This window comes from Scleropages formosus, chromosome 8, assembly GCF_900964775.1.
Source record: "Scleropages formosus chromosome 8, fSclFor1.1, whole genome shotgun sequence".
Taxonomy (NCBI): Eukaryota; Metazoa; Chordata; class Actinopteri; order Osteoglossiformes; family Osteoglossidae; genus Scleropages; species Scleropages formosus.
Genome location: NC_041813.1, coordinates 30,177,223 through 30,188,505, shown reverse-complemented (window position 1 = coordinate 30,188,505; position 11,283 = coordinate 30,177,223). Strand labels below are relative to the sequence as shown.

At 48.7% G+C, this 11,283-nt stretch overlaps 1 protein-coding gene across 1 annotated transcript; it reads left to right on the top strand.

The window, feature by feature from the left end:
• The first annotated feature begins 1,481 nt into the window (after positions 1-1,481).
• On the top strand, positions 1,482-10,910 carry eftud2 (elongation factor Tu GTP binding domain containing 2). The gene is made up of 28 exons (XM_018764266.2): positions 1,482-1,588; positions 2,478-2,591; positions 2,760-2,922; positions 3,119-3,197; positions 3,396-3,471; positions 3,595-3,660; positions 3,869-3,904; positions 3,998-4,088; positions 4,267-4,349; positions 4,444-4,610; positions 4,706-4,830; positions 4,955-5,018; positions 5,388-5,478; positions 5,562-5,697; positions 5,893-6,020; positions 6,214-6,407; positions 6,544-6,655; positions 6,748-6,888; positions 7,076-7,177; positions 7,282-7,364; positions 7,644-7,730; positions 8,037-8,163; positions 8,376-8,463; positions 8,572-8,690; positions 8,800-8,894; positions 9,219-9,372; positions 10,232-10,339; positions 10,474-10,910. The coding sequence occupies exons 2-28, from the start codon at positions 2,490-2,492 to the stop codon at positions 10,567-10,569; spliced, it is 2,913 nt and encodes a 970-aa protein (XP_018619782.1). The 5' UTR covers positions 1,482-1,588; positions 2,478-2,489; the 3' UTR covers positions 10,570-10,910.
• The last annotated feature ends 373 nt before the right edge of the window (positions 10,911-11,283 follow it).

Below are 11,283 nucleotides of genomic sequence, written 5' to 3'. Positions count from 1 at the left end.
TCACAAGCAATTCAAGTTCCTGTTTGTATCATTATGTACAACCGTTCATAATTTTGTGATTATCTGCTGAAGTGCCAGTTTGCTTACAAGTATTGTGCCGGCGTCTTCCTTTGTAATGTCTCTGACTGTGTGTCCTGTCTGCGTTTCGCAATGAAAATGTTTGTGAATGTTTATGCGTTCTTCCTTATGACCAAATGGAATATAAAGCCATCATCAAAACAACATTTCCTGGCCTGTGTGGTTTTTGCGTTGCTGTGCGCTGTGGTGTCCTGTCGCTGGCAGGCCGTGGGGGTCAGTGCCCTTTGCAGCACAGTTCACGGTGAACGTGCGACTCTGCCTGGAAGAGGTGATGGTTAGACAGGAATGTGGTAAAAGCAGCACCACGGAAAACACACCAGTTTTTACATCTACATCTACAAAATGGCTTCGAAGTTATTGCGACAAGCCCTACGTGCGTGACGGCCAGAGCGCACGCGTGCAGATCACACTCAGGAAATTGGGAAATTTATTACCGTTTATCTGATTATCTGACTTGTCTGTCAGAATCAGCATTTAAAGCAGAGAGCTTTTACAGAATATGCAAGCATATTAAATGTCAACGGCACACTCCTCTGAAGCAGGAAGCTGACAGCCACAAAAACAAAAGAAAATGTGGAAAGTGGAACAAAAACCACAGAATTAAACCACAATATTCCATGTTATAATTATGTATTATAATATATACATATTATACGTATACATGAATTATATATTATAATATTCTTTATTCTTTGATATTTTAGCCAGATACTGCAAGAAGCTTGGGAAAAACCTTTGGCTGGCCAAATTATTGTTAATGTTCGAAGCAGCAGCATTATTAGTGCAGCAGTAATAACTCAGAATGGAATCTCGCACAACTTTATCATTGAAAACCAGTTTATTCAAACTATCTACCGTTATGCAAATTAAGAGGTCAATATCAGCAAACACAATCTACTCGTTTTTGTTATTAAATCATTGTGCAATTTACTAAAAGGTAGCAGCAGGAGTGGGGGATTTGTGAAGATGCATAAAACAATAAAACTCTGTTGTGCGATAAGTTATCAGTGGAAATGTTTAAGGTACAAAATACACCGGCGGCTTCGCGGCTCCCCGGCCTCAGACTCGCGCCCCCCAGCGGTAGGATCTCGAACTGTTTCATTTAGCTTCGAAGGCGCCGGTGTCTAGTACGCATGCGCCTTAACCTAGGGCGACCTTAGGAAACCTCAGTGAGCCGGGTTTTTTTGTCGTTACTCGGGTTTATAAAAACAAATTAAATCTACCCGGTTGCCATAATAAACAGAAGTAATGATATACTTAAAGATTTCAAATTTTAATTAATTGAGCTGAAAGCAACTGGAAAATAAAATTTTGGTTATTTACAATCCGGCACTGGTTAGGGCAGCCTAGTCTTCCTCCGTCTACGCTCTATTTGCGATCGCTCCGTGAAGGGTCCTTCGCGGTGCGTGGCTTTGAAAGGGATTGGAGGTTGTCCCGCTAATTCAGGATTAATCCGTAATATAACATCACGAACTGACAGCAAACCCGTTTTCGAAGAACCACAAGGCAGGTAAGACAAAGAAGAGCTGGACTGTGCTTATATGAGGTGGCGCACGAATGCCTGGAAGGTGGCGGAGTGTCCAGTCGAAGGCTGAAGCGAGTCTGACGTGAAGAGTAACTTCTCGCAAACCGTCCTCTGCGCGGACACTTTGAGTTTAACTCAGTAAAACATAAGGTGGAGCAAATAAACTGCTCACTGAAACGAAGGGTTTTCTTCTTGGCACGAGTAGCTAATGAATGTTAATCTGTGTAGGAGTAGGTGGCGTTTTTGTGAACCTCTGAGCCCGGAGGGTTATTCGTTCGAATCCCACTGTGTCTGTCTGTCTGTCTCTGTCTGTATGTAGCTGTGCATCATGGTCCATGGATCGAATACTGTAAATGTTCGTTCATTCATTCCTCCAAAGCAGCTTTGAAGAGATGTGCAGTTATTGACCCATTACAGCTGGGTAACTTTTTGCAATCCAGGAGTTACCTTCAGTTCAGGGCAGTACAGCTGGAGGTGGTGGGATTCGAACCTGCCACCTATGGGCTGTAACCGTTAGCTGTGGATGGTAAATGTCCCGGGCTTTCAGATGCTGTTAAAATAACTGTTGTTCTTTATTTGCCAGATGCTGTTGTTTTTATACTCATATTACTCTGTATTATGGTAAATAGTTTACGGTGTCAGTTCATGGTAAGCAGTATAGCAGGTGTGGGGTTCGTACTGCGAGCGCTAAACACCACAGCTCTGGCTGGTCCAGTTCCCCCCCCCCCAAGAAGTTGCCATTATGGTGAGCTTAGAACTTCTCCCCTGGGACCAGCGATGGATGCTGTTCCTGTCAGGTTTCGAGTTCCTGCTTTCGATGCTCCGCATGGATGCGACTTCAACGCGTCGGCCGTTTTCGTTTCTTCTCTCTCAGGCCCTTTTCAGCATGGAGGCGGATCTCTACGACGAGTTTGGGAATTACATCGGGCCCGAGCTGGACTCGGACGAGGACGACGATCTGGAGGCGGAGGATCGCGAGGCGGATGAGGTGCAGTCCTGCGACGCCAAGGAGCTGCGCGCTCATTGCGTGTTTGACTGAGATGATCAAAGCAGAGTTGTCGGTTTTACCGTGCCGTCACGCCATTGCAGCAGGACGGCTTTTTTCACTCGAATTATGAATGCGTGTCATGACTTGTGCGTGACCCCGTCTTTCCAGGCCGACGAGGATGAAGACGAGGAGCCTGCAGACGCTGATGAGGATGTACCCGGCATGGAGGTGGTGCTGCACGAGGACAAGAAGTACTACCCCACAGCAGAGGAAGTGTATGGGCCGGAGGTGGAGACCATTGTGCAGGAAGAGGACACGCAACCCCTCACAGGTCTGCCAGATATTACAGTGTTTTTACTACATATGCTTGATTGCCTGCATGAGCTGAGTTAGAACTGCGTCTGGATTGCAGCCTTGTTAATTCAGGGTGTCGTCGTTCTTTAAGTGGCTTTTCGCGGTACGCCGACGACGGGTGTAGAGCAGTTTTGCGCTTGAGAAGCTGAACATGCCTCCGCTCTCATTCGCAGAGCCCATTATCAAGCCCGTGAAGACCAGGAAGTTCACCCTGATGGAGCAGGAACTGCCGCACACCGTCTACGAGATGGAGTGAGTCCACAAAAAGGCGCTGCTCCAAATGTCATCAGCTTAGACTCTGATTGCCTCGCTTTCGCTCCATTGTCCCTCCTGCCCATTCTCACATCTCGGTGTGTGTGCTGCTGGGATTTCAGTAAACCCACCGCCCAAACGCAGTGCACACCTAGGATGTAGTTCTCGTTCTCATGTGTAAACCATCCTCGTGTGCAGGTTCTTGGCAGACCTGATGGACAGTTCGGAGCTGATTCGCAACGTCACTCTCTGCGGCCACCTGCACCACGGCAAGGTGAGGAGTGCGGTGGGCTTAGCGCACGCTACCTTCCTTTTGTTCTCGCTTTACCGTGTTTGTTGGGTTGAGTAGTGAGATTGAAGTGGAATGTGTGTGTGTGTGTGTGTTCGGCTCCTGTAGACCTGTTTTGTGGATTGCCTGATTGAACAGACGCACCCTGACATCCGCAAGAGGGACGAGATGGACGTGAGTTCCCATGTCGTTGTCCAGCTTCGTCACTCGCATTCGGTTTATGATGATTTGGAGGGGGAAGAATGCAGTGAAATGTGCCTTTTTTCCCCCCCCTCCCCCCTTGGATCAGTTAAATTGCTTCATAATTTTAAAAGGAACAGTCTTCCTGTAGGATTTCATGTTAAAAAGGCTTTCTGTTTCTCTTCCGGTGCCTGTATTGCAGCTCCGCTACACAGACATCCTCTTCACAGAGCAGGAGGTAATTCTGTGCTTCCCATCCTTGACAAATCAGAATCGAACGATGGTCTTGATGTTTCGTTCGTCCGTGAACTAACGGTGTGCTGTTCCACAGCGCGGTGTGGGAATCAAGAGCACCCCTGTCACCATGGTACTGCCTGACTCCAGGGGCAAATCGTACCTGTTTAACATCATGGACACGCCAGGTATGCAGCGCAGGAAATGGAGGGTTTCGGGCTCTGTGCCTCGGTTAGGTCAGGGATTTTTTTTTTCCTTCTTGCAAGCATCAAGGAATAGTATATGCTGTTCTTGTGCCCCACATTCTTTTTTTTTATTGCAGTCTAACTGCATATGCTTAGATGGTGACCTCCTGTTTACTTTTAGGTCACGTGAACTTCTCGGACGAAGTGACAGCGGCGATCCGCATCTCTGACGGCATCGTGCTTTTCATCGACGCAGCAGAAGGAGTGAGTGTCACCGCTTAAGTTCAAATTATACTGCCTTAATTGAGCATTTTCTGCCTCTGTTCTCTCTGACTTTGGGCATCGCCCCCTCTTCCAGGTGATGCTAAACACAGAGCGCCTGATCAAGCACGCCGTACAGGAGAGCCTGGCCATCACCATCTGTATCAACAAAATCGACCGGCTCATCCTGGAGCTCAAGCTGCCGCCCACAGACGCTTACTACAAACTGCGGCACATTGTGGACGAGGTCAACGGCATGCTCAGGTACTGTACGGAGGGCAAGTATTCCGCCAGGCTCCCGTGGGGCACTTGTGCTGCTGCTGTGTGGTGACCTGTTTCTCCCCCAATCTCGTGTGCAGCACTTACTCCACAGATGAGAGCGTGGTGGTGTCCCCCCTCCTGGGTAACGTCTGCTTTGCCAGCTCTCAGTACAGCATCTGCTTTACCCTCGGCTCCTTCGCCAAGATCTACTCCGACACCTACGGTGAGGGTCTCTCCCACCGTTGGTTCTCCTGTCATCACGGCGCCCGCATCTTTCCTCCTGGCTTTGGCTCACATTTTGGATTGTCGCAGTGCGTTGCTCAAACGGACCTTCTCTTGTGTTTCAGGGGACATCAACTACACAGAGTTTGCCAAGCGGCTTTGGGGAGACATTTACTTCAATCCTAAAACGTGAGGACGTCCGCTCGCTTGTATTTTCCGTTTTTCTTTTTCTTGTTTGTGTGATGCGCGTGCTACACGGCAGTGTGCTTTTGCTCTCCTTTACATCGTTTCATCTCCAGTCAAGAGGCAAAGTGGGAGAATAAAGGGAGCTGCGCGTGCGTTTCCATTTTATCCTCTAGCACTCGCTTCTCTCAGAAGTGACGTACCGCTCCGTGTCAATGAGTACATTTCATGGGGAGATACAAATGGAGACACATGATTCTCCAAGTTCAGTCACTTAGTCCACACTTCTTGCTGGTGCACATCACAGGAGTAGATGCATGTAGGGTCAATAGTTGATACCAATGTGTTCCTTCCCTCTCCGTTGACCCTCTTTAGGCGGAAGTTCACCAAGAAGGCCCCCAACAGCAGTTCGCAGCGCAGCTTTGTCGAGTTCATCCTGGAGCCGCTCTACAAGATCCTGTCCCAGGTGAGGGGCCTTTGCTTTTCCCCTTGAGGCACCCAGTTGTCCTGGCTGCTCAGAGTGACGGATCTGTGTTTGCGCTACCACAGGTGGTGGGGGATGTGGACACCTCACTGCCACGTGTCCTGGACGAGCTGGGCATCCATCTGACCAAGGAGGAGCTGAAGCTCAACATCCGGCCTCTCCTCCGGCTGGTGTGCAACCGCTTCTTTGGCGAATTCACTGGTACGGATGCCATGTTTCCATGTTCCACATCTCTTCCAAATTCTCCCGTGTATCACTTTGTTCATTTGTTTGACACTTTTCCCCGCCGTGGCTTTGATATAAAGGTGCAAATCAGCCAACCAGCACATATGTGTTACAGCGATGCTGTCGCGATCGGGTCCCGACTGAATGTCACCATTCGCTTGTCTACTGCAGGTTTTGTGGACATGTGTGTGCAGCATATCCCATCACCGCAGACAGGCGCCCGCAATAAGATTGAGCACAGCTACACCGGTGGCCTTGACTCTGACCTGGGGGAGGCCATGGCGGAGTGTGACCCTGATGTGAGTTGCTTGGAGGTGCTGGGGTGGAGTAAATATTTAGCTAGTTCTGATTGGTCATAAGATTGCCATTTGAAATGCAGCGCAGACTTCCGGAGTTTCTCAGACTCTTAGGTTGTACGACCCAGTTAGAACTTTACGGTGAGCAAGGAGCACACGGGCAGAGCGTCACCAGGCCCCCGCTTTCCAACCACAGGGTCCACTCATGTGCCACACCACCAAGATGTACAGCACGGAGGATGGCGTGCAGTTCCACGCTTTCGGCCGTGTGCTGAGCGGCACCATCCAGGCCGGCCAGCCCGTCAAGGTGCTCGGGGAGAACTACACGCTAGAGGATGAGGAAGACTCGCAGGTGTGCGCTGTCGGACGCCTCTGGATCTCCGTGGCCAGGTAAGCCTGCTGTTGGCGTACCTTTCAAACGTGCTATCGTAACGTGTGGATTTTGTCTTGTAAGGTTATATAAGTATTTCTGCTAAAATTTAAGTGTTAAATCGTAAAATGGTCTTTATCGTCTTGTTCCTACCAGGTACCAGATAGAGGTGAACCGGGTTCCAGCAGGAAACTGGGTTCTCATCGAGGGCTGCGACCAGCCGATCGTCAAAACAGCCACCATCACAGAGCCGCGTGGCAACGAGGAGGTGAACGAGAGGCGTCCTGCTGGCATGTTGCTCTGCGCTGTCTCGCTCGCTTTTGTCTCACAGCAGCTCTTCCCACCCCCAACCCTTGTCAGGCCCAGATCTTCAGGCCCCTCAAGTTCAATACGGCGTCGGTGATTAAAATTGCTGTCGAGCCCGTCAACCCATCTGAGCTCCCCAAGATGCTGGATGGACTGAGGAAGGTCAACAAGAGCTACCCCTCCCTCACGACCAAGGTACAAATCGGAATGTACCGCAGTGCAGGCTAAGCACACCGTGTCAGGAGCAGAACTTTTCCATCAATGCTCTGTGTTTTGTGTCTGCTACGGGTTTATTTTTTCCTTTTACTTCTCTGCCTGGCTTCTTGTGAGGAACGTTAATAAACCCATTGCTCCAGGTGTATCATCTCGCTCTCGTGCTCAGGTCGAGGAGTCGGGGGAGCACGTCATCCTTGGCACGGGAGAGCTGTACCTGGACTGCGTCATGCATGACTTGCGCAAGATGTACTCGGAGATTGATATTAAGGTGAGCTCCGCCTCTCAGCTGGACTCCTCCTCCTCACTGTTCTCATCATCGATGGAATAATGGCGGCAGATCCAGCAATTGAGCACAACTTCTCCGCTCCACAGGTGGCTGACCCTGTCGTGACCTTCTGTGAGACGGTTGTGGAGACCTCCTCCCTTAAGTGCTTCGCTGAGACACCCAACAAAAAGTGAGGCTCTTTGATTTAAATATACGTTTTAATTTTTTCATTCACTTCCAAAACCACTTTTTCATGGGTTGTTGCCTTCATTTTAGTGCTTTGATATGCTCACTGTAGCACTGTTTGCTGGATGAAAATCCTGAAAACAGAAATATCCACCAGGCCCTTTCTACATGAACCAGCAGTTGTATCTGAACCAGATATGTTGTTGGAGCTTGTCGGCGCTGGGCTGGAAAGTTTGGGCTCCCGTCGTTGCCTGCACTGACACGCATCTCTTGGCCTCAACAGGAACAAGATCACCATGATTGCTGAACCCCTGGAAAAGGGGCTGGCTGAGGACATTGAGAATGAGGTTGTGCAGATCACCTGGAACAGGTAAGGAAGGCCCATCCTGGACCATGGTGTGTACTTAAACACAGGACTAGAGGGACAGTTGTCTACACTCAGGAGGATTGGTCTGGGTTCGTGATAATTTTACCTTTTGCTAGTTTCCCTCCCTTTTTATTTTGCTGTAATCCACAGTGTGGGCTTGTTGCATATCATTCTATACACTATGGAAGCATGTCCTGGTATGATGTTTTCAGACCTAAGTTGGATGTTGGTCCAACATCTTGTGGATGCCTCTGTAATGAGTTCCCTTCTTTTTTGCATCACTTAATTTTAAACGGTGTCCTGCTGCAGAAAAAAGCTTGGAGAGTTCTTCCAGACAAAGTATGACTGGGATCTGCTGGCTGCCCGTTCGATCTGGGCTTTTGGACCCGACACGACAGGACCCAATATTCTCGTGGACGACACTCTGCCCTCTGAGGTCAGACTCCTGATCCACTCTCTTTTGGCGATGTTCTGTTTATGTGCAGCCCACGCTGAGAGACGATTTTATGTGGCAGTGGTTGTTTTGAATGAGAGCTGGAGACGAGTGAAGTCGAAGGGGATGTTGGACCTGTCGAATGGTGTTTTCGTGCGATGAATTTGTTGCCAGGGTGCAGTAATGTGGCTGCTGAAGTTCTGTGTTGTGTGCAGGTGGACAAGGCCCTTCTGGGCTCCGTGAAGGACAGCATCGTTCAAGGTTTCCAGTGGGGCACCAGGGAGGGACCGCTGTGTGATGAGCGTAAGGAACTCCCCCAACCCCACTTCTACATTAACTTGCTTGTCCTAAGTAGCGCTGTCTCACGGCGCCTTCTTTCCCTCACCTGGTCTTGTCTCGTCTTGCCTACAGCCATCCGGAATGTCAAGTTCAAGATCCTGGATGCGGTCATTGCCCAGGAACCACTGCATCGAGGCGGCGGACAGGTCATTCCCACAGCCCGGAGGGTGGTGTACTCCGCCTTCCTCATGGTGAGTCCTTGTCACGTTATTCCTTTGGCTTTATTAGGTACCAGATGTGTCCAGCTGTTTCACTGAGTCATGTACAGTGACCCCCTTCCGCTGTTTGTCTCGCACCCAGGCAACTCCCAGGCTGATGGAGCCCTATTACTTTGTGGAGGTGCAGGCACCAGCTGACTGCGTGTCTGCCGTGTACACCGTGCTGGCCCGCAGGAGGTGACGTTGTTTGTATTGAGAAAGACTCGTATTATATTCTACTTTGGAAATGTAATGTAAGGGTACCTTTCTCAAGCGTACTATAGCAGCGATTCTCCCTAGATTAGAGCTGTTAACTTTCGAGTTACACATCCAAGGTTTTAACTGATTGCACCATCTGCTGCTCTTTTCATGTTTTATTTTTCTGGTTGCTTTCTCTGGGTGGGCAGCATTCATATAATTGGTACCGAGTCTTGAAGTTTGATTTGGCGCATTGATTTGTCAACTTCCGATGCAGTGCAGGGATTAATAGGGTCGGTAAACGGCTGTAACTTGTCCTCACAGGGGTCACGTGACACAGGACGCCCCCATCCCGGGCTCACCGCTCTACACCATTAAGGCCTTCATCCCAGCCATCGACTCCTTTGGTTTCGAGACCGACCTTCGCACACACACCCAGGGCCAGGCCTTCGCCCTCTCCGTATTCCACCACTGGCAGGTAGGAGCCGTCCCATGAGGTGCGAGGCAGGGTCTGCCCATGGAAGGTTGCCAGTCCATCTCAGGGCAATCACACACTAGGCTTTAGGAGAAACGATGATCGACATTATCCTGAACACGGACATATTTCCATCAGAGTTGCATTAAAGCTGTTGTACTTTTAGTTACTCATGAAGAGCAAATTGGATTTGTCTGGCGAACAAGTGGCCATATAAATAAGAGGGGAGTGTGATTAATATTTAAGCACCTTGAAGCCCAACAGATGCTTTATGGATCTCACAGTCGGATAGTGCTGCGTTTATAGTATCGACACAAATGAGGTCCCCAGTTCAAACCCTTCTTCTTAAAGAACTTGTGGGCTGATGGGTGGTGTCAGTGAAACTCACTGCCCCTTCCTTCTTCCATTCAATTAATCCACTGATAGCCTGAAGGTAATTAAGCCAGGCCTTAATGGGAGTCTTTTTAGAAGATTGATTTTTGACCAAAGCCATCCACAGGCATTCCATAAATTTGTCCATTTGGTTGCTGGTGCATTTGTTTGATCGCTTCTTCAGCCTCCCTGCTTCATATCGTTGTTCATGAAGGGGTGAGATGCTTATTGTTGTAATTGTTCTGTTTTTTTTTTTTTTTTTTTTTTTCCTTCTTTTTCTTCAACATCTCAGCCAGCCTGTGTGTAAGGGGAGCTGGTGTATGTTTCCTAAGAATGGGGAGAAATGCTGTGTTAACGGTCCAAATGGGCAACATAGCGAGTGGCAGTGAATCAACCTTCTTGATGACACGGCTAATACAATGTTTCTGAGTGATTGAGGTTTATCTTTCACCACCTATTTGACTTCCTGTCTTTCTCGCTCCTATACAAGATCGTACCCGGTGACCCCCTGGACAAGAGCATCGTGATCCGTCCTCTGGAGCCACAGCCTGCTCCTCACTTGGCCCGAGAGTTCATGATCAAGACCCGTCGGCGCAAGGTGAGGAGATGGAGTGACGGGCTGCGCTCGGCCGCTTGTTGTCCCTATCGCACTGTTGTCGCTACCCCACCTCCCCCCACGTGTACTTCTTTTTCTTCCTCTCTCTACCTTCTATCTCTGCAATCCTCCTCCAGGGCCTAAGCGAGGACGTCAGCATCAGCAAGTTCTTCGACGATCCTATGTTGTTGGAACTGGCCAAGCAGGACGTCGTGCTCAACTACCCCATGTGAGCTCCGCCACCCACCCCCGTGTAACCCTTTCACCTGGACACCTTCCTCCTTCTCGCCGCTGTCGATTTAACTTGTCCTGCCCCTGAGAGCGAGGCGAATCATGGAGAGAATGAAGCAAACGCCTGCAGGAAGGTATCACACATGGCGCTCAGTCTGCATTGCTGTTGTGAAGTACATTTTTAGAGCTCCTACTTTTTAAAAAAAAAAAAAAAAAAAAACTCTGTGAACTCAATTTGTAGAAAATATGTTGGGAAACAGGCTTGACCTTTTTTTCTTGCTGTGATCTGATGTAACTGATGTTGTACATGTTTAAATAAAACCCACGCCTGTTGAACCAAAAACTCTTCTCTAGCTTTTTTTCTGTCAGACCAGGCAGACAAAGTGGGCGAGTTGCGTCTGACTGCAGCGGTTCTGTTCGTCCAAAAGGCTGGAGAGTTGAGCTGCCGAAGATGCCGATTTTGTTTTTATCAGCAAACTGGCTCAAACTTCAAATGGAAAATTAGCATTTGCCTTGACTTGATGGGTTACTTTGTGGGGGGGAGAACGATAAGAAAGGGAAACAATGTTATTTGAAGCAAATAATTTAAATACTCAGATGTATAAAGATGTATTTAAAAAATGAAAGGCCTTTGTCTTACTGTATTAAATGTCCATATTTAAAAAAATAAATCCTTGCATCTGAAATTGTCATGTAAATTTACAGGTTTCATCTAT